Genomic DNA, 19,145 nt, shown 5'->3' with positions numbered 1-19,145 from the left:
TGTGTCATGTGTAAAGGCTTAAAGTACCATCTTGGTGAGGTGGTTCATGTATTTAATTTATCCAGTACAGTTCTTTGTCAAGCTTAGTTTTGATTTCACCTTTGAAGTCTTACTTATGCTCATGTCTGAAGAGGTCAGGTAGGAGAATTTAAGATTCGTCTTTCCATTTGGTTAAGATGTTGTAGTCAGGAACCCCAATTCACTTGATACGTTTTTACACGTGATCATGGAAATACCTCAAGCTGTTTTTATTTTGCAGGTAAGTGTTTTGACTTCAGTACTAATATTACATTGCAGAAATTTTGGAAAATAGTAACCTTTATTTCCTCTATATTTCATTCAATTTTTGCATATAGGTCAAATATGGATGTGTATGCACATTCTCTTTAGTTAATGCAACAATTGTTTTGGTTGGTTTTCCTAATACATTATTTATATATATATTTTAATCCTCACCTGAGGACATGTTTTTTTTTAATTGACTTGAGAGAGAGAAAGAGAGAGAGAGACATCCATGTGAGAGAAAAACATTGATTGGTTGTCTCCCACACGCATCCAACTGGGATCCAATCCACAACTTAGGTATGTGTCCTGACTGGGAACTGAACCTACAACTTTTTAGTGTATAGCATGATGCTCCAACCAAATGGATCACCCGGCCAGGCCTAAGAAATATTTGAAAAAGTGGTTCTTTAAATTTCCTTATTAAATTTTGGAGATTTTTGAGTATATACATTATAAATTATATATGGTTGAAGCTGTTGTATTTTCTATCACTGGAATTATTTTAATATTCCTTATTGAATAAATGTTGTAATTTGTTTGCTATAAAACTTATTCTTGAATGCAAACTTATTTTTTCACATTCATGAAAATGTATGAATTAGAGGACTTAATCTCATTGAAATTGCTTCTTTTTTTTAACGCATATGTTTATATAGAAGAATGCCTGCTAATTTAGAATTTGTAATGGTTTCCTTCAGTTATATTTTAAATCAGAAGGTCTGCGTAATGTATCAATTTTGATTAGTATGTTTTTTAAAAAACCAAAACCAAAAAAATAACGTAATAGTAGAAATGTGCCACACCTAAGTTTTGTATAGCGTGACTTTTAATTTGTTGAATATTACTTGCATGAGGTACTTAATATATGATTATACTGAAATTTCTGAGTGCACAGGGTATTTTTTGTCTGAAAATAGTCTTTGTTTTGCCAGTCTTTCAGAATATTATTATTTGTTCTCATAACTGACCCTCTTACCCATGGCAGTTGATCCTCTGGGATACATTATTGGGGAGGGGTTCCTGCTGGTTGTCCAGATTGAGTTTGTTCTGTTTAAGGAGGACTTCCATCCCGCATCCCATTTTCTATTTGGGGGACCAAAGGTGCTGCTAAAGAAATGTTGAAGAGCCCTTCACCATTTTCTCATCTGTGAAGATGAGATCTTAAAATATACTTGGAGTTTATCTATTTTATAACTACATCGATGGCTTTAGTTTCTTCTGTCTCCTCCCCTTTGAGCTCTAGGGGATTCCTTTTGGTAAATATGAAGAATGTGGAACATTTATATGGCCTCTGTAAAATATTGGTAAATATGAAGAATGTGGAACATTCATATGGCCTCTTTCTTGTGGGCTTTATGCTCATTTTTTGGAAACATTAATGTAATATTCAACTTTCAAAGAATTATGTTTAATTTTAAGACAACTAGGTTAAATAGAAGACACTGAAGAATGCATTAACTTGCAGGAAATATTTTGATATGTGAAGTTTCTCAAAGGAATTAGTAAGTAAAAACTAAGAAATGTCATTGAAATAATAAGTCAGTTTAAAAATAAATTGGTAAAAATAACTGTATTATCAAATAGAGAATTATTCAACCAAGAGGAGAGTCAAATGAATATTATTTATTGATTAGTAAGTTTATTTGTAATCTCGATTATGTTAAAAGATAGCTTTCTGTTAGTATGTTCTGTATTAATAAAAATGAACAAAATTAATTTGGCTATGTTCATGTGTCTTCCTAAAATAACAATGCCCTGGGGTTGTTGCTGACGTTTAGCACTAAATTTTTCGCTCAGGGTCAATGAGCTCAAGTTTTAGCATTTCTATGCCTAGATTTGATTGCCATATGGATATCTATAATAATAAAAGTGTAATATGCTAATTAGACCACACGTCCTTCCGGACAAAGCTGGGGCTGCAAGGGAAGCCCGGGTCCCGGGTGCCAGAGGGAAGCCAGTGCGGGCAGCCGGGGGAAGAAAGACCTACTCTTGATGAATTTCGTGCATCAGGCCTCTACTATAGTATATTAATCACTGACAGCATCAACTCAGTATTATCCATATTATTGAGTAATGTGTTCTTACCAGGAAGTGGTCAAATTGTCACCTGAGTTATAGGCAGACAGGCTAAACTTCATATTCACAGGAAATGTCTAGTAAATAGAAAATGAAAATGTGGGATAGAGGCAAAGATGATGAAAATAATGAAGTGAGGGGGGCACACAGGAAATGAAAAGCCAGACTAGGAAAGAGAAACAGCTGAGAGGTAGGGTTAATGAATGCCGTCCAGTCTGTTCACCACCTATCTTTATGGAAACACTGCCTTAGAATTACAGTATAGTCCTTTGTTGGTTAAGTCACAAAGTTTTGTTCTTTGTGAACATGGTTACTTTGAGGGGAAGGACGGGGTGAGGAAGTGCTTTCTCAAGAAGAATTTTGATGCATAAATGTTTGGATGATCTAGTAAAGTGTTTTAGAGCTACTCTTTTTAGCTCATGCCCCATTCAATAAATATAAAAATCACATTTCCCCTGATGTCATTTGAAATTTCAAAATAAATCATACCATGGTAACCTTATTTGCTTTTATATATCTGTAAAGTTTATCAAAGTAACATACACAATTTAAAAAATCTAAAGATCTTATGATGAAAAGCAGTAGTCCCAACTTACTTTACCTTCCAGAGACAATCATTTTGACTCCAAAAGTTAATTTGGGTTTTTATCTTAGTGTAGCTAAATAATATGCCTATTCTACTGTTGTTTGATTTAACACTTTTAGACATTACCTTGATGTTACCAGATAATTAAGCTCTCTAACACACTTTCTCCTCTTCTCCCATTATAAAGCTATGCCATAAAATTTACTAAATGCATTCGCTACTGTTTAATTATACTGTAGTGCAAAGCAGTGCACCATGATTACATTTTGTATAATTTTATTTCTTCTGGACTCAATCCTCTCGTTTTTAACACAAGTTTCTGGAAATGCCATAATTTTTTTTTCTAACTTCTCAGTCAGTTTTACTAGGTTTCAATCACTGGAGAGGTCTATTCTGCATTTATCTTCTGTGCCAATCTGTACTGTGCTTCCCTCCCTCCCTCCCTTCCTTTCCTTCCTTTCATTTTCTTTTTCTTCCTTTTCTTTCATCAATCCTTGTCTGAGGGTATTTTTCCATTGATTGTTAGGGAGGGTGAAAGGGAAGGGGAGAAGACACAGAGAGAAAAACATCAATGTGAGAGAGACATCAATTTGTTGCCTCCTGCATGTGCCCCAGCTGGGGATCAAGCCTGCAACTGAGGTATGTGCCCTTGACTGGAATAGAACCCATGACCCTTCAGTCAATGGGCCAACACTCCATTCCCTGAGCCATACTGGCTAGGGCTGTACTGGTTGTTTCCTTGTCTGGCCTCAGAGCCATTATCCCTTGACCTCCTTTGGTCACCCTCCTGTGTGGGATGTGCTGTTTCCTAGTTTACTTTCTTGTTTACTGGAGCACTTCCTACAACATTTAAATATTCCTAAGAAGTGGTAGATGAGAGGCAAATGTCCTGAGTCCTTACATGTCTAAAATGTTCTTATTTTACTCTCACATTTCATTGGTAGCCTGACTACATATACAATTTTAAGTTAAAAATAATTTTTCCTCAGAGTTTTGAAGACATTGCTCCACTCTCTTCTAGCTTTTATTATTGTTTATAAGAAATTTGATTTTATCCTGGTCAGATATTAGACTTCTTTCACTGATGGTTAATTTTCTTCTCTTTTTCTCCAGTTGTTTTTTTTTTTTCCTCCAGTTGTTTTGACACTGTTGTCTCTGTTCTTTCTAGAAGATGTCTTCATTGTGATCTTCCAACATGATCTTCCCATTGAGTTTTTATAGATATATATATATATTTAAAAATCGTTAAGACTCCCTTTATTTTTATTGTTTCTAAAATACTTTTTAATGTTCATTCTGGAAAGCATACTAATATTTTTTTGAGGACGTGTTTGGAAGCATATTTACAGCGGTGGACAAAAGTAGGTTTATAGTTGTGAGTACACAAAACAGTTTATTCTTGTTTTATTATATTATTTGTATTACAACTGTAAACCTACTTTTGCCCGCCCCTGTAATATTGCTTTTCATACTATTTACACGGATGTTTTGTTGTTGCTATTTTTAATTTTAGTTTTCTTTTGTTCACGTAGGTGACTTTCCTTGTATATGGCTAGCTTCAACCATCTGTCATGTAAACGGACCCCAAAGAATAATTGAAAGCTCTTTCTTTGTGGGCAGTGCTGGACGAGTGATAGGCTTCACTTGCACAGTGCAACTCAAAAATGCCATTCAGTGAATTATTTGTTCTCTTCATGATAAAAAGCTTAATGACAAGTAGTAAATAGCTGTCAGGTCAACAGTTGTAGGTGGACTGAATTTTGAGAAAGACTGCATTGGGAATAGTTGTCAGGTACCATTCAGTTCCTCTAGGGAAGAATTCTCTGATCGGAACAAAGAAGTGATTGAAGGAGGGTCTGTTTATTCCTGCTTTAACTCTGTCTCTGCCTTGTCCTCCACCTCACTTTCTGTTTTCCACTTAATACATATTTCTCTATACCTGTCTGTCCCTCAGCATACTCCTTTCATCTAGTAGTCTCCCGTTACTCCTGATAAAAGTTCTCTTGTCTTCACCCAGTCGGTGTTTCTCATTGGTTGAGCATTGAACCATGAAAGGTCACAGTTCAATTCGGGTCAGGCTACATGCCCAGGGTGCGGGCTCAATCCCCAGAAGGGGGCGAGGGAGGCAGCAGGTAGATAATTCTCGCATCATTGATCATCCTATCTCTCCCTCTCTCATCATTGATCTTCCTATCTCTCCCTATCCCTTCCTCTCTATGAAATCAATAAAAAAAAGGTAAAAAAAAAAGTTCTCGTTTTCAACCTGTGAGAAACAGTGTTGGGGGCGAGAGATTGTATTTGGTTGAGAGAGGTAGGGCAGAGGCTGTATTATTTTCAACTAGCCATTTTTAGGCCTGTCCCTTGGCTCTGCTCTTTGCCATAACTTTTACCTCCAAGTCAGCTTCTCAATGATCATGGGACCAATCGGCATGCTTCTCACTGATACCCTCTTGCAGTCCCTTCAGATCATTGCAGCTGCTTCTGTCCTCCTCAGTCTATCGCAACTGCTTTCTGTTTCCAGAAATCTATTGAAATCCTTTCTGTTTCTGTCTCTTCTCTACTTTCATTCCTTTTGGGCTCATATCTTTTTTAAAGGATGGGTTTTAGATGATCATGCAGTCAACTTACTTTTTTTCTCGTAGTTCTGTGAGTTATAACTCATGTCTAAACTTTTGTTCTTACACTGTTCCTTTTTGTCACACTTAACCTCGCTGATAACTCCAGGCAACCACTGACCTCTTTTCCACCCCCAGTTTTTCTTCTAGAATGCTATAAATGGAATCATACCATATGTAACCTTTGAAACTGGCTTCTTTCACTCAGCACAATGCCTTTTAGATTCATCTAAAGGTCTATCAATACCTCATAACCTTTCAACTTCTTTTCTTTCATTTTACTAGAGTGAGAGAGAGAAAAGACTCTTAGGGCCAGTTCACTATCAAACCAGAAACACCTTGAAGCACCTTGTGATTTTATAACATAATCTTTTTTCTCATACTTATTTAAAAATTTTTATTGAATTTATTGGGGTGATATTGATTAATAAAATTATATTGGTTTCAAATACACAACATTTTATAACATTTTTTAAAAAACTTAATGTTTTTATGCATTTTAAGTGACATTAATGGGAGCTTGTCTGTGTGCCACAAGCTTTTCTATCCAGGGTAATGTGGAAGAAGACTGAACTCATCATACATCACTTTAAAATGTCAAGACTGGTATGCCACTTTGTTTCAAGGACCAGAAATGCAGAAGAAATAGCTTAACAAATATATGCAAATTTTGCAGTTGAATCAGTGGTCTAAAACAATCTCCGGAGTGTGTTGTCTTTCCTTTCACAGCAAGGCTTGTAAAAGAGTGGCTTATATTTTGTCATTGTCAACTTCAGCCAGGCTTTAATCCCATGATTGTATTCTGCTCTGGTCACTGTCAACTGTGTCTAAAGCAGCAGTTCTCAACCTGTGGGTCGCGACCCCTTTGGGGGTCGAACTACCCTTTCATAGGGGTCACCTAAGACCATCGGAAAACACATAATTACATATTGTTTTTGTGATTAATCACTATGCTTTAATTATGTTCCATTTGTAACAATGAAATTGGGGGTCACCACAACATGAACTGTATTAAAGGGTCGCAGCATTAGGAAGGTTGAGAACCACTGGAAACGATTATGTAGGAAGAGTATGGGTTTCAGAAGCAGGTTGATCTGGCTCATATATATGTATAAACTGTATCTTCAGATCATTTAATCTCCTAAACCATTTACTATTTACTTTTCAGTAAAATGGGGATTTTAATACCTACTTGACAGATTTTGTTTTGAGGAATAAGGGAAGTGATAGATGGCAAGCACTTAGCACAAAGTATAGAAAAATGGTACTCGTGAACAATTTCCACTTCTTGTCGAATCAAATGAATTCACCCTTATCTTGAACTTTGTGCCTCATTTGATAGTTTGGGATTTTCCTTCCCTCTTCATCCTTAGCATGTGGTGTCTGTGAATAATTCTCCTGATTTTCTTCCTACTTATTTGCTCCCTAGACTTTATATATTCCTCGGTTATGCTCACCATATAAAATGTTGGGGATTTTTTGAAATTTTGTTCTGGGCCCTCTTCTCACTTTACAAACACTCCCTGAGCAGTCTTAAATTCTCATCACTTCTACCATCTTCACACTGACTTCATTGTCTATTCTGTGTCTTGATATCCCTCCTGAGCTCTAGGTCTTATCTTGGATTATCCTTGGATTTCTCAAATGTAATAAGGCCCAAACAGGAATCTCAGACTAGCCTGGGGTTTCTCAATATAGTGAATGGTATGACCAGCCACTTTATGCATTAAGCCAGGAACCTTGCTTTCCTCTCCAACTTCCCAACCCAATAAATCACTACATTCTGTTGATTTTTAAAGGTACTTATTATAGCTGGCTCTTTAATCCATCTGTTTATATCTCTTTGCTGCTGACTCATTTCAGGTTTTCATTCTTCCTTGGATTACTATAATAGCCTTCTCATGGACTCTGTTCCTAGTAACTCATGTCCAGTCCAGCCTTTCACAACTACCAGAATGATCTTGAAACTATTCTGATCTTGACAGTTTGCTATTTAAACTGCACCCTCAAAATAAGATTAAATATCATTACTAAAATCTCACTCCTGCCTACCACTGTTGCCTCACACTCCAGGTGTTCTGCCAGCCAAACGATTTACAATTCCCCAAGCCATCTGTTCACCCTTTCTTCTTTGCCTCTGCATAGGCTATATCTTCTGCTTAGATTTCTCCTTACCCAAATTTTCCTCCCATGATAATAGCTAATATTTATTGAATTATATCATTTAATTTTCACAGCCACCCAATGATAGCTACTATCACCTTCATTTCACAGAAACAGGTATAGATTTTGAAACTATCATATCATTATTGGCTGACAGATTCAGGATCTGACTTCCAAGTTCTTAACTACAATAATATTTTTTCTCTTTTCATTCCATTTAGGCCTCTGTTTCACAGTTTCTGCAGTAGATCATGCTTGATTCTGAATCCAGGTTATTAATCATGATTTTGCCCTGTCTGGAATACCTTTTAAACCCTACACCATTCATTCTAATTTTACTGGACCCTGCTAAAATCCAGTTTTTTTCAAAACCTTCCCAATAACCATTACCTTTCTTAAGTTTCCCATAGTAACTTTTACTATAGCAGTTACCAGAGAGTCATTTATGTCTGCAGAATAACTTACTCTATGTGTATATTATATTCCTAGTGAGAGTATATGCTCCAGAAGGTCAGAGATTCAACGTTTTCTTCTGAGCAGATTGGAAAATGTTACATTCATAGTAGGTCCTTAGTAAGTTATTGTTCAACACGGAGTCAACTTATAGTCATACTAGAGGCCCATGCACAAAATTCGAACACTGGGCGGCGGGTGGGAGGGTGGGGGGCGGTCTCCTCAGCCTGACCTGTGCCCTCTTGCAGCCTGGGACCCTTCAGGGGATATCTGCCTGCAGGCCTAAGCCAGCAGTCAGAAATCCCTCTTGCAGTCCGGGACCCCTCGCTCCTTACTGCCTGCCTGCTTGCTGCTCTTTACCGCTCAGCTCACTGCTCCTTATCACTGTGGTGGAGGCGGGAGAGGCTCCCACCACCGCCACTGTGCTTGCTAGCTGTGAGCCCAACTTCTGGCTGAGCAGCGCTCTCCCGGTGGGAGTGCACTGACCACTAGGGGGCAGCTCCTGCGTTCACCATCTGTCCCCTAGTGGTCAGTGCGCATCATAGCGACTGGTTGTTCCACTGGTCATTCGATTTGCATATTAAGGTTTATTATAAAGGATGTTTTAAAGTATTTTTCATATATAAGGATTTTAGAGCCAGAGATAAAGATTAGTACAACCCCTTTAATGATGAAAAGATAAGGCTTGCAATTAGACAAATTATTTAATGGTAAAATAATATAGCAGTTAATTGACAACCAAATGTTTCCTGATTCCTAACTATATCATAATTAAAATAGGGAGTTATATTGAAAAGCTACCTTTTCTCTAACTAGTAGGTTTTTCTTGTTTTAATCCTCAGCAGAGGACTTTTATTGATTTTAGAGAGGGAGGAAAAGAGAGAGAAACATCAGTGTAAGATCGATTGGCTGTTTCCTGTACTCACTCTGATCAGGGATTGAACCCAAAACCTAGGTATGTGGCCTGACCGGGAATCAAACCTGGTATATGGGACCACACTCCAACCAACTAAGCCATCCGGCCAGAGCTAACTAGTTTTGATACATTAAAGTTCAGATGAAGTTGTTCTATATTGTTTTTATAAAACTGGATGTGGATTAAGCATGGTTCAGAAAAAAAAATATACATCGCATTCCCATAAAACTATTCAGGCATTTGTCTTTTTGTTTGTAGATGCAATAGGAAGGATCAAAGTAAGGGTTTGACTTTTTTTTTTTTAAGAAAGGTTGAGTCCCTTTGTGATTTGGTAATTTCCATCAGTTAATTGTGAAATATTTTCACTTAGTAATTTTACATCTGATGCCCACAAATTTATCTTGCTGACATCTAAATTCATCATTACCTACCACATATCTAAATGTACTGCCAGTTCTGTTTTAATGTTCAAGAACCCTCCGGAGCAGTGGTTCTCAACCTTCCTAATGCCGCGACCCTTTAATACAGTTCCTCATGTTGTGGTGACCCCCCACCATAAAATTATTTTTGTCGCTACTTCATAACTGTAATTTTGCTACTGTTATGAATCGTAATGTAAATATCTGATATGCAGGATGTGTTTTCATTGTTCGCGACCCACAGGTTGAGAACCACTGCGGAGGAAATATTTTTCAAAAGAAGAGCAATGTCTAATAATTTTTACAGTATTACAAAAGAACCTATGTTTTGGAAAGGAACCTATTTTGAAAATAACTTCTGCTTCAGAGGATGTTTACAAATCTGGTAACAAATTTCAGGTGTGCCTGGGAAGATCCAATAAAGTTTAATAGGTACCCAAGCACATTCAGCCATGTTTTTTGTCAGTGTAATCACAATTTACAGAGCAAGAGCAAGGAGACAATGAGTGAGGAATCCTGGGACTTAAAAATGTTTGAAAGGAGTACAGTGAGTATTAAGAAAGATTTTTTTGAATTTTCATATTCAATATATTCTTTTGTACAGCATACTATTTATTTAACCAATATTTATTATGTGCCAGTTACTTAGTATAGGTACTGGGGATACATCAATGACCAAAATAAAATAGTTTTAAGCAGAGTCATTATCTAACAAGTTCTTAAAAGGATTACTGCTGTGTGGAATATAAACTGAGTGGAAGAGCGAAAAGGAGGGAAACCAGTTTAAAAAGGCTTTTACGGGAATGCAAGCAAGAGATGATGGATTGGCTTGGAGTGGCAACATGAGAAGTGGTCAGACTCAGATTATATTTTGAAGGTGCAGCCAATACCTTGGGGCTTGAAGGAAATTTCAGAGGAGAGCACTTGGAAATAAATGGAAAGAAGAATTCCATTTTTGGTTGTAATTTTGCGATGCCCGTTAGACATCTAAGTGGAGATGTCTGGAGTTAAAGGGAAAGGTCAGGGTAGAGAGCACGCAAATGGTGTTTTGTGGCACCAGATGGAATCCCAAAAGGGATTAATGTTTTTTAAAAAGCTGGTATTCTCAAATTTAGAGATTTCGAGGATGAGGAAACTAGAAGTAGCAGCTGCTGAAATAAAAGGACAGAAATTGTATATGGAAGGCTCATTAAGACAATATTTCAAACTGTAGTATACATGTTATAGTGTATTTATGGCTTATTTCCAAATAAAAAATGGGAAATATACATTGAGGGAGTGATCAAGTATGTTAAATGTTATTCATAGATGGTAGATGAAAATTGAGGTTGGTGATCCTAACAAGAGCAGTAAAAGCCTGCCCCAAATGAAAAAAAAAAAAAATTAGAAGAGGAAGGAAAGACAAGTATAAAGAAATCTGTTTTAAGAGAAATGGGATGGTAACTGAAATCAAAGGAGGTTTATTTGTTTAATTTGGGAATGTGAGTGAATGATCCAGTAAAGAGGGGAAAATTATACTGTACTAAGTGACATGCAAATAAGGATCAGCATCTATTTTCTGTGAATCTTTAGTTCTTTTGGGACAGAGCCATAAGTGTCCTAGATCTATCACTCAATATGTATCAGTTTTCTGTTGGTTAGCAGTTTACCCTCTTTAAGCAATCATAGGAGATTGGTAAGAAATTTACATAATCTCTTCTGAGAAGTTTACAATCTAGTTTGCTAAGTGAAGAAATCATAAGAAAGCACATACAAGTTTACAAATTATAGACAATCCACTTTTAAACATCTGTATGCTCCAGCTATTGGCACCTGTAACTGTCCTCCAAGATTTGTTTACACTATGTAATGCAGAGGGGGGAAGAAACCCGTCCTTTCAGTCCTAATCCAGGGAAGAGATTACTTGGATTATTTATAAATCTTAGCGGAGAGAACTTGAACTGGGGACAGGTAAGTTGGTGGGTCTAACACTAAAGATCAGAATAATTTTAGTAATACTGTTTGTCTACACATTGCACCTATGCTGAACACATATGTCACCAGCTTCCTATTTGTATTGACAATGGGTTAATTAGAACTGAGTTTGTAAAAAGGTGAACAGTCTTTATTGCACCATAGGGTAGATAGTTTTACATTTGCTAGTGCACACACTTGGGAGTAGGCACAAAGAAAGACGCTTGCAATGTAGCGTTATATAAGCAAGATCGATGCAGGACACACTGACAACTTACCTGTTCAATAATTTCTTTGGCTAACAAACTCCAGTTATGGAAAGTGCCCTGTTGGACCTAAGACAGCAACTTGAGTTCAGATTTGCCATCCCATTCCTTGTCCCCCATTTAAAAATTCCCCCTCTTGCCCTAACCGGTTTGGCTCAGTGGATAGAGCATCGGCCTGCGGACTCAAGGGTCCCGGGTTCGATTTTGGTCAGAACACATACCTTGGTTCCCGGCCACATCCCGGGTAGGGGGTGTGCAGGAGGCAGCTGATCGATACTTCTCTCTCATCGATGTTTCTAACTCTATCCCTCTCCCTTCCTCTCTTTAAAAAATCAATAAAATGTATTTTTTTTTTAAAAAAAATCCCCCTCTTTGCAGCGTTTCCCAGGCACAGAGAAATGAGAGAACAGCTGCCACAATTCTGGGACACTGTGGAAGAGTTTTTTTGCATGGGGGATTCTGCAGCATCCAGAGGTACAAGAAGATAAAAATGGGTATCCCAACGCAGGTCTTCACAGCATGCTCTCAGCACAAGGAACAATGCAGCAGCAGTTTCTTCGATGGAGAAAACTACCCGTGTAACTACCCGTGTAAGAGGAGTTATCCTTTTTGTTCCCCAATTCATCCATCTTCACAGCTTATAGTTCGGCCAACCCAGTGCTCATTCGGCCTCTAAACGGGCTCAAAGGTTGCTCACGCCTTCTCGTTCAAACTACACACACTGACTTTCTAGGATAGCGTGGTCTCACAATAATCTTATCTAAGCGAGTTACAAGAGCGAGTAACACCCCACTGCCCTCGTCTCTGGTCTCAAAAGTCGTTTGCTTTCCCCAGCCAGTCGGAGGGGGGGGCGGGGGGTGGGGAGTTGGCGTCCTACAGGCCGGGAACGAGATGAGGGGCGAACGGCCCGCTGGCTAGAGCGGTCACCGTGCCGCCGCTCTCGCTGTTCTTCCGCTCTCTATGGTTAGGAGCGCCAGCCTTCCCCCGTCCAACCGGAAATAGTTGGGACCCCTGACGTTTGCGCATGCCCAGGAGGTAGTTCCGGTTCCGGTGTGACGTTAGGCGTTCCGGGCGTTTAGTAGTCGCGGTTGGTGGGCAATAACTGAGCCAACATGTTGCGGAATCTGCTGGTGAGGAGCTCTTCGGCCTGCAGTCGCGATTTGGGGCGGGAGCGTTGGGAGAGGAGGCTAAGGGACCGCGACTGACTCCCAAGTCTGTTCTGAGAGGGAAGGTGGGAGAGGAGGGCGGCTTCTTGGGTCACCTTGGTCCGCGTCCTTTTCTCCTGACGTTGCTTTCCCTTCGCCCCAGTCTCTGCTGGGTGTATGTAGGGAGAGGAGAAGCTGGGAAAGTGAGCACCGGAGTGTTAGTTAGATGAGCCTTGTTGTTGTTCCCTCGCCACCCCTAACTCTGAGGGACTTAGATGAGTTTAGTAGCTCTGATGTGAGTAACCAAGGTCCGGGGGGGGGGGGGGGGGGGGGAGGTTCTGATACCTGAAGCCTCAGACAGAAAGGTGTTCCTCTATTACTGAAAGGGTGTAGGCTTCAGAGGTTCGGAGCTCCCTGAGCATCAGATTTCGGTTAGAAAAGCAAATCGTGCAGTTTCGGGTGGGACATGAGCGGTCGTGGTGGCAGTGCCTAGTCGCTTCCTGCAGACGGTCCCGCAGTGCCCTTCAGCCCTCCCCCGGCTTCGGCATGTGCGATATTGCTCCAGATTTGCGAAAAGGGAAGTGAAACAGTGATCACCTTCTTCGTAACAATAAAAAGGGTTTTACTTAGTTTTGTTATATATTTTTAGAAAGTGGAATTTCTTTCATTATTTAATTCAACTGGATATATAATGCAGGTCTCCTTTTTAAAAGATTTATATCTTATTAAAGATTTTTAAAGAAAAATGTGATGAGAAGCATCTTAGGAACCATGCTAGTTTATATTGAGATCAAGTAATAGAAAACATTTGAGCTTTATTAGTGTATTTTGTAATCATTTTTTGTTTCTGTAATATTTATTATATGAGTATGTTTTCTTCAAGGATTACATAATAATACTGGTTCAACTCAGGTCAAGGTCATGTTTGTTTGCTTGTTTGTTTTTGCTCAGAATTCGCATGAATTGCTTCTTGAATGTGGTCTTTGGAGACGGCAGAATGCAGTATAAAGAGCAGAGGATGGCCAACACATTGGGAAACCTGGATGTTGGTTTATAACTTTGTTACTGACAAATTGGATAGGTTTTAACCCTCACTTTCCCTCTTCTGTAATTGTGCAGATTGTACATGGATGGTTTTGAAGGTTTCTGTAAGCCTTATGTTTAATATGTTTAATATATCTGGATTTTTTAATTTCAGGCTCTTCGTCAGATTTCCCAGAGGACCATAAGTACTGCTTCACGCAGGCAGTTTGAAAATAAAGTTCGAGAGAAACAAAAGCTATTTCAGGTACTGAAATATTTTATAAGAGATTTTTACTTAAAATAATATGATTACCAAAAGGTAAAGATAGGAAGTAAATCGGGAGATGTCTAGTAATTAGTGAATCTGTTGTATTTAGCAAAAGAATAATATAAGAAATTGTCTATTGATAGCTAACTGAGCATTTGCTGTATCTAGGAGGCCCTTGAGGAAGCAGAATAAATTAGGGGGACAGGGACACTTTCTTTGGAGGAATCACATCGTGTAGTTACACAGGAATAGGCAAATAGACGATAGGAAGGGCCCAGAATATATATTTATACATCTATCTATCTATCTGTATATGTGTATAGATAGATAGATGTATGAATTTAATACATGTTATATCAGTGGAAAAAGTGATATCATGGGTATTGAAAAAATTGGCTATTTTAAAGGAAGAAAAGTTACATCCCCTCTATATTGTATATTAAAAGATAATTTGCAGATATAAAAGCCTCTCAAAAAAGTTAGAAGAAAATATAGGAGATATTTTTTTCCCCCCACCACTTTGGTTGAGATATCATTGACAAAAATTCTATATGTTTAGGTTGTACCTGAATTTTTTAAGGTATACAATCTGATGTTTAATGTATCTGATGATTACCACAATCAAGTTAATTAACACATCCATCACCTCATGTAGTTATTTTTTGGTGTGGTTGTGTAGAGCACTAAAGAAATACTATCTTAGCAAATTTCAAGTATACAATACAGTATTACTAACTACTATAATCACCATAGGAGATTATTTTATATAATTGTAGGGGTGGGAAGAAGGCTTTCTAAGGAAGCTTTAAAGGAGAAAATTTGCAAGGTTTGGTGACATAAACATTTTAAATGCATTTAGTTTACAAAAGGCAACTGACAAATTGAGAACAAATTTTAAAAATATAACAAATGTTTCAATGCAAATAAAAATTACAAGTTCATAACACCTCCCTCCCACCCCCCCACCCCCCTCTACAATTATCAAATGTTTAGAAAGCTTTAAAATAGGTTATGTTAGCTAGGTGTGGGAGATAGGTACATTCAGTACTACTACCTAGCATGTATTCAAACACAATACTTTGATACATGCTAGCTAGATAGTAGTATAATTAATACAACGTTTAAGAGAATATTTGAAAGTATTATTAAAAACAAATTACATACCCTGTCATCTAGGACTCCCGCTTTTAAGAATCATTCCTACAGACATAGTAGCATAAATATTTACAAATAGGAAAAAGGCTATTCATTATGGAATTTTAATTTCAAAACACCCCAATAATCTAAATACCTATTAATAGAGGACTGGTTAATTCAGTTATATTTTTGTACAGTGGAATGGTAGTAACTATTAAAAGGAACGAGGTCGGTTTAAATGGACTACAAGAAAATGCTTTTCAAGATATCATAAGCAAAAAATAGTATGTGGCAGATGATTGTATAGCATAACCTCATTTTTTATTTTAAGCACATAGATATATAAATTAGAAGATATGACAATATAAGTATTAAAAAAATTTTTAAGGATATGCACCATACTCTTAATAGGTGTTTTTCATGAGGAGAAACTTAGTGAGATAGAGTAGTTTACCTTTGTAAGTAATCTACTTGATTTTTTGTTTTGTTTTATTGTGATCTTTGGTTTTTTGCAAATAAAATTTTAAGTGATAAAAAGTTGGACCATCTATACTACATAAAAATAGAATAGTTACATTTAACAAATGTATTAAATATTTACTCTATGACAGGTGCTGAACTAGGCATTGAGGCTATAGATTTAGGGTTATAAACCAAAACCCCTTCCCTTTTAGAAATTATTTACTTTTTTTAATAATTCTTTATTGTTGAAAGTATTACACATGTCCCCCTTTTTCCCCTATTGACCCTCTCCAGCCTGCCCCCATCCCTGCTCAGGCCCTCACCACCCCTTTGTCTGTGTCCATGGGCCATGCATATATGCAAACAAGGTCCTTGGTTGATTACCCCCACCCACCAACTGTCCCCCGCCTGCCTTCCCTCTGAGATTCCGCACTCTGTTCCATGCTTCCATGTCTCTGGATCCACTAAGTTCATCAGTGTATTTTGTTGCTTAGATTCCACATATAAGTGAGATCATGTGATGCTTGTCTTTCTCTGACTGACTTATTTCACTTAGCATGACACGCTCCAGGCCCCTCCATGCTGTCTCAAAGGGCAAGAGACTCCTCATTTTTACTGCTGCTTAGTATTCCATGGTATAAATGTACCACAGCTTTTTTTATCCACTCATCTACTGATGGGGACTTGGGCTGTTTCTAGATCTTAGCTATTGTAAATTGTGCTGCTATGAACATAGTGGTGTATACATTCTTTCTGATTGGTGTTTCAGATTTCTTAGGATATATTCCTAGAAGTGGGATCATTGGGTCAAATGGCAGTTCCATATTTTTTTTGAGGAAACTCCATACTGTTTTCCATCATGGTTGCACCAGACTGCATTCCCAATAGCAGTGTTCTAGGGTTCCCTTTTCTCCACATCCTTGCCAGCACTTGTCACTTGTTGATTTGTTGATGGTAGCCATTCTGACAGGTGATATCTCATTGTCATTTTAATTTTCATCTCTGATGATCTCTGACTTTGAGCATTTTTTCATGTCTCTTGGCCATTTGTATGTCCACTTTGGGGAAGTGTCTATTTAGGTCCATTGCCCATTTTTTAATTGGATTGTTTATCTTCCTTTTGTTAAGTTGTATGAGTTCCTTATATATTTTGGACATTAACCCTTTATCAGATGTATCCTTGCCAAATATGTTCTCCCATAGAGTGTGCTTCCTTTTCGTTTTGTTACTGGTTCCTTTTGCTGTGTAGTTTTTTATTTTGATGTAGTCCCATTTGTTTATTTTCTCCTTAGTTTCCTTTGCCCTAGGACAGTGATGGCGAGACACGCAAACTCATTTTTTTGGTTGATTTTTCTTTTTTAAATGGCATTTAAATATATAAAATAAATATCAAAAAATATAAATCTTTGTTTTACTATGGTTGCAAATATCAAAAACCCAGCACCATTTATTGAAGAGACTGTCTTGACTCAATTGTATGCACTTGCCTCCTTTGTCAAATATTAATTGAGCATAATGGCTTGGGTCGATTTCTGGGGACTCTGTTCTGTTCCATTGAAATATATGCCTGTTCTTATGACAGTACCAGGCTGTTTTGATTACGGTGACTTTGTAGTATAATTTGGAATCTGGTATTATGATTCCTCCAGGTTTGTTTTTTTCCCTCAAGATTGCTGCAGCTATTCAGGATCTTTTTTGATTCCATATACATTTTTGGAGTATTTGTTGTAGATCTATGAAATATGCTATTGGTATTTTAATAGGGATTGCATTGAATCTTTAGGTTGCCTTGGGTAGTATGGACATTTAAATGATGTTGATTCTACCAATCCCTGAATACGGTATATTCTTCCACTTGTTTATATCTTCTTCTATCTCTTTTTCAACGTCCTGTAGTTTTCCAAGTACAGGTCTTTTGCCTCCTTGGTTAAGCTTATTTCTAAGTATCTTAATTTTTTTGTTGTAGTGGTAAATGGGATTGTTTGTTTAGTTTCTCTTTCTGAGAATTCCTTATTGGTGGCTAAGAAAGCCATCGATTTTTGGGTGTTAATTTTGTATCCTGCTTTGTTGCCAAATTCATTTATTAAATCTAGTAGTATTTTGTTGGAGTCTTTAGAGTTTTCCATGTACAATATCATGTCATCTGCGAATAATAAGAATTTTACTTCCTCCTTTCCAGTTTGGCTGCTTTTTATTTCTTGTCTGATTGCTGTGGCTAGGATTTCCAGTACTATCCTCCTATATAATAAAAGGCTAATATGCAAATTGTCCCCTTGACCGGGAGTTTGACCAGAGGGCGGGGCCGGCTGGACAATGGCCCATGGCCCCTCCCCTGTGCTGGCCCTGCCCCAATCGCTCCCTCCCTACACATACAACCCCACCACAATCAGAGGTGGGACTGGTGGGCCTACCTCCTGTGTCTCCTCCCCCCAACTGACCAGGCCAGATTGGCTCCCACCCATGCAGAAATTCGTGCACTGGGCTTCTAGTGTTGAATAAGAGTGGTGAAAGCAGGCATCCGTGTATTGTTCCTGTTCTTAGGGGAAGTGCTTTTCGTTTTTCCTGGCCTCATAAAAAGAACTTGCAAGTGTTCCTTCCTCTTGGATTTTTTGTAATAGTTTGAGGAGGATAGGTGATAGTTCGTTGAATGTTTGGTAAAAGTCCCCTGTGAAGCTGCCTGGACCTAGGCTTTTGTTTGCTTACTGCTTCTATTTCATGAGTTGTTATTAGCCTATTCAGATTTTCTGATTCTTCCTCATTCAGCTTTGGGAGATTGTATTTTTCTAGTAATTTGTCCATTTCATCCACATTGTCCCGCTTGTTGGCATATAGTTTTTCATAGTATTTCCTTACAATCCTTCTATTTCTGTGGTGTCATTGGTTACTTCTCTGCTTTCGTTTCTGCTTTTATTTATTTGGGTCCTCTCTCTGTTTCTTTGATGAGTCTGGCTAATGGTTATCAATCTTGTTATCCTTTCAAAGAACAAGCTCTTGGTTTATTGATTTTTCTGTATTGTTTTTTTAGTCTCTGTCATTTATTTCTGCTCTTATCTGTATTATTTCTTTCCTTCTACTTACTCGGGGCTTTTCTTGAGTTATTTAAGTTGTAGGGTTAAGTAGTTTTTTGTTAATTTTTTCTTGTTATTTATTTATTTATTTATTTATTTAATTTGTTTTATTTATTTAGAGGTAGGCCTGTACTGCTATGACTGCTTTTGCTGTTTCCCAGAGATTTTGGGTTGTTGTGTGTTCATTTTCATTTGTTTCCAGGAAGCTTGTGATTTCATTCTTGACCGCATTGGTAACCCATTCATTGTTTAATAACATGCTATTTAGCCTCCATGTGTTTAAATGTTTCTAGGTGTTTTTATTGTAGTT

The 19,145-nt window shown here is 37.8% G+C and overlaps 1 protein-coding gene across 3 annotated transcripts in view; it reads left to right on the top strand.

The window, feature by feature from the left end:
• The first annotated feature begins 12,277 nt into the window (after positions 1 to 12,277).
• Positions 12,278 to 19,145, top strand: part of LOC102765830 (cytochrome c oxidase subunit 7A2, mitochondrial) — a 10,037-nt gene continuing 3,169 nt past the window's right edge. The window contains exons 1-3 of one of the 3 annotated variants that reach the window (XM_015569429.1): positions 12,771 to 12,862; positions 13,829 to 13,922; positions 14,076 to 14,165. In XM_015569429.1, coding sequence (XP_015424915.1) covers positions 13,836 to 13,922; positions 14,076 to 14,165 — 177 coding nt within the window. In that variant the 5' untranslated portion in view covers positions 12,771 to 12,862; positions 13,829 to 13,835. Of the gene's footprint in view, positions 12,311 to 12,754; positions 12,863 to 13,828; positions 13,923 to 14,075; positions 14,166 to 19,145 lie in introns of those variants that run through there. The other 2 variants (XM_015569430.1, XM_006772166.2) reach the window with 2 other exon arrangements.

This window comes from Myotis davidii, unplaced genomic scaffold, assembly GCF_000327345.1.
Source record: "Myotis davidii unplaced genomic scaffold, ASM32734v1 scaffold104, whole genome shotgun sequence".
Lineage (NCBI taxonomy): Eukaryota > Metazoa > Chordata > Mammalia > Chiroptera > Vespertilionidae > Myotis > Myotis davidii.
This window is presented reverse-complemented; position numbering and strand designations above follow the sequence as displayed.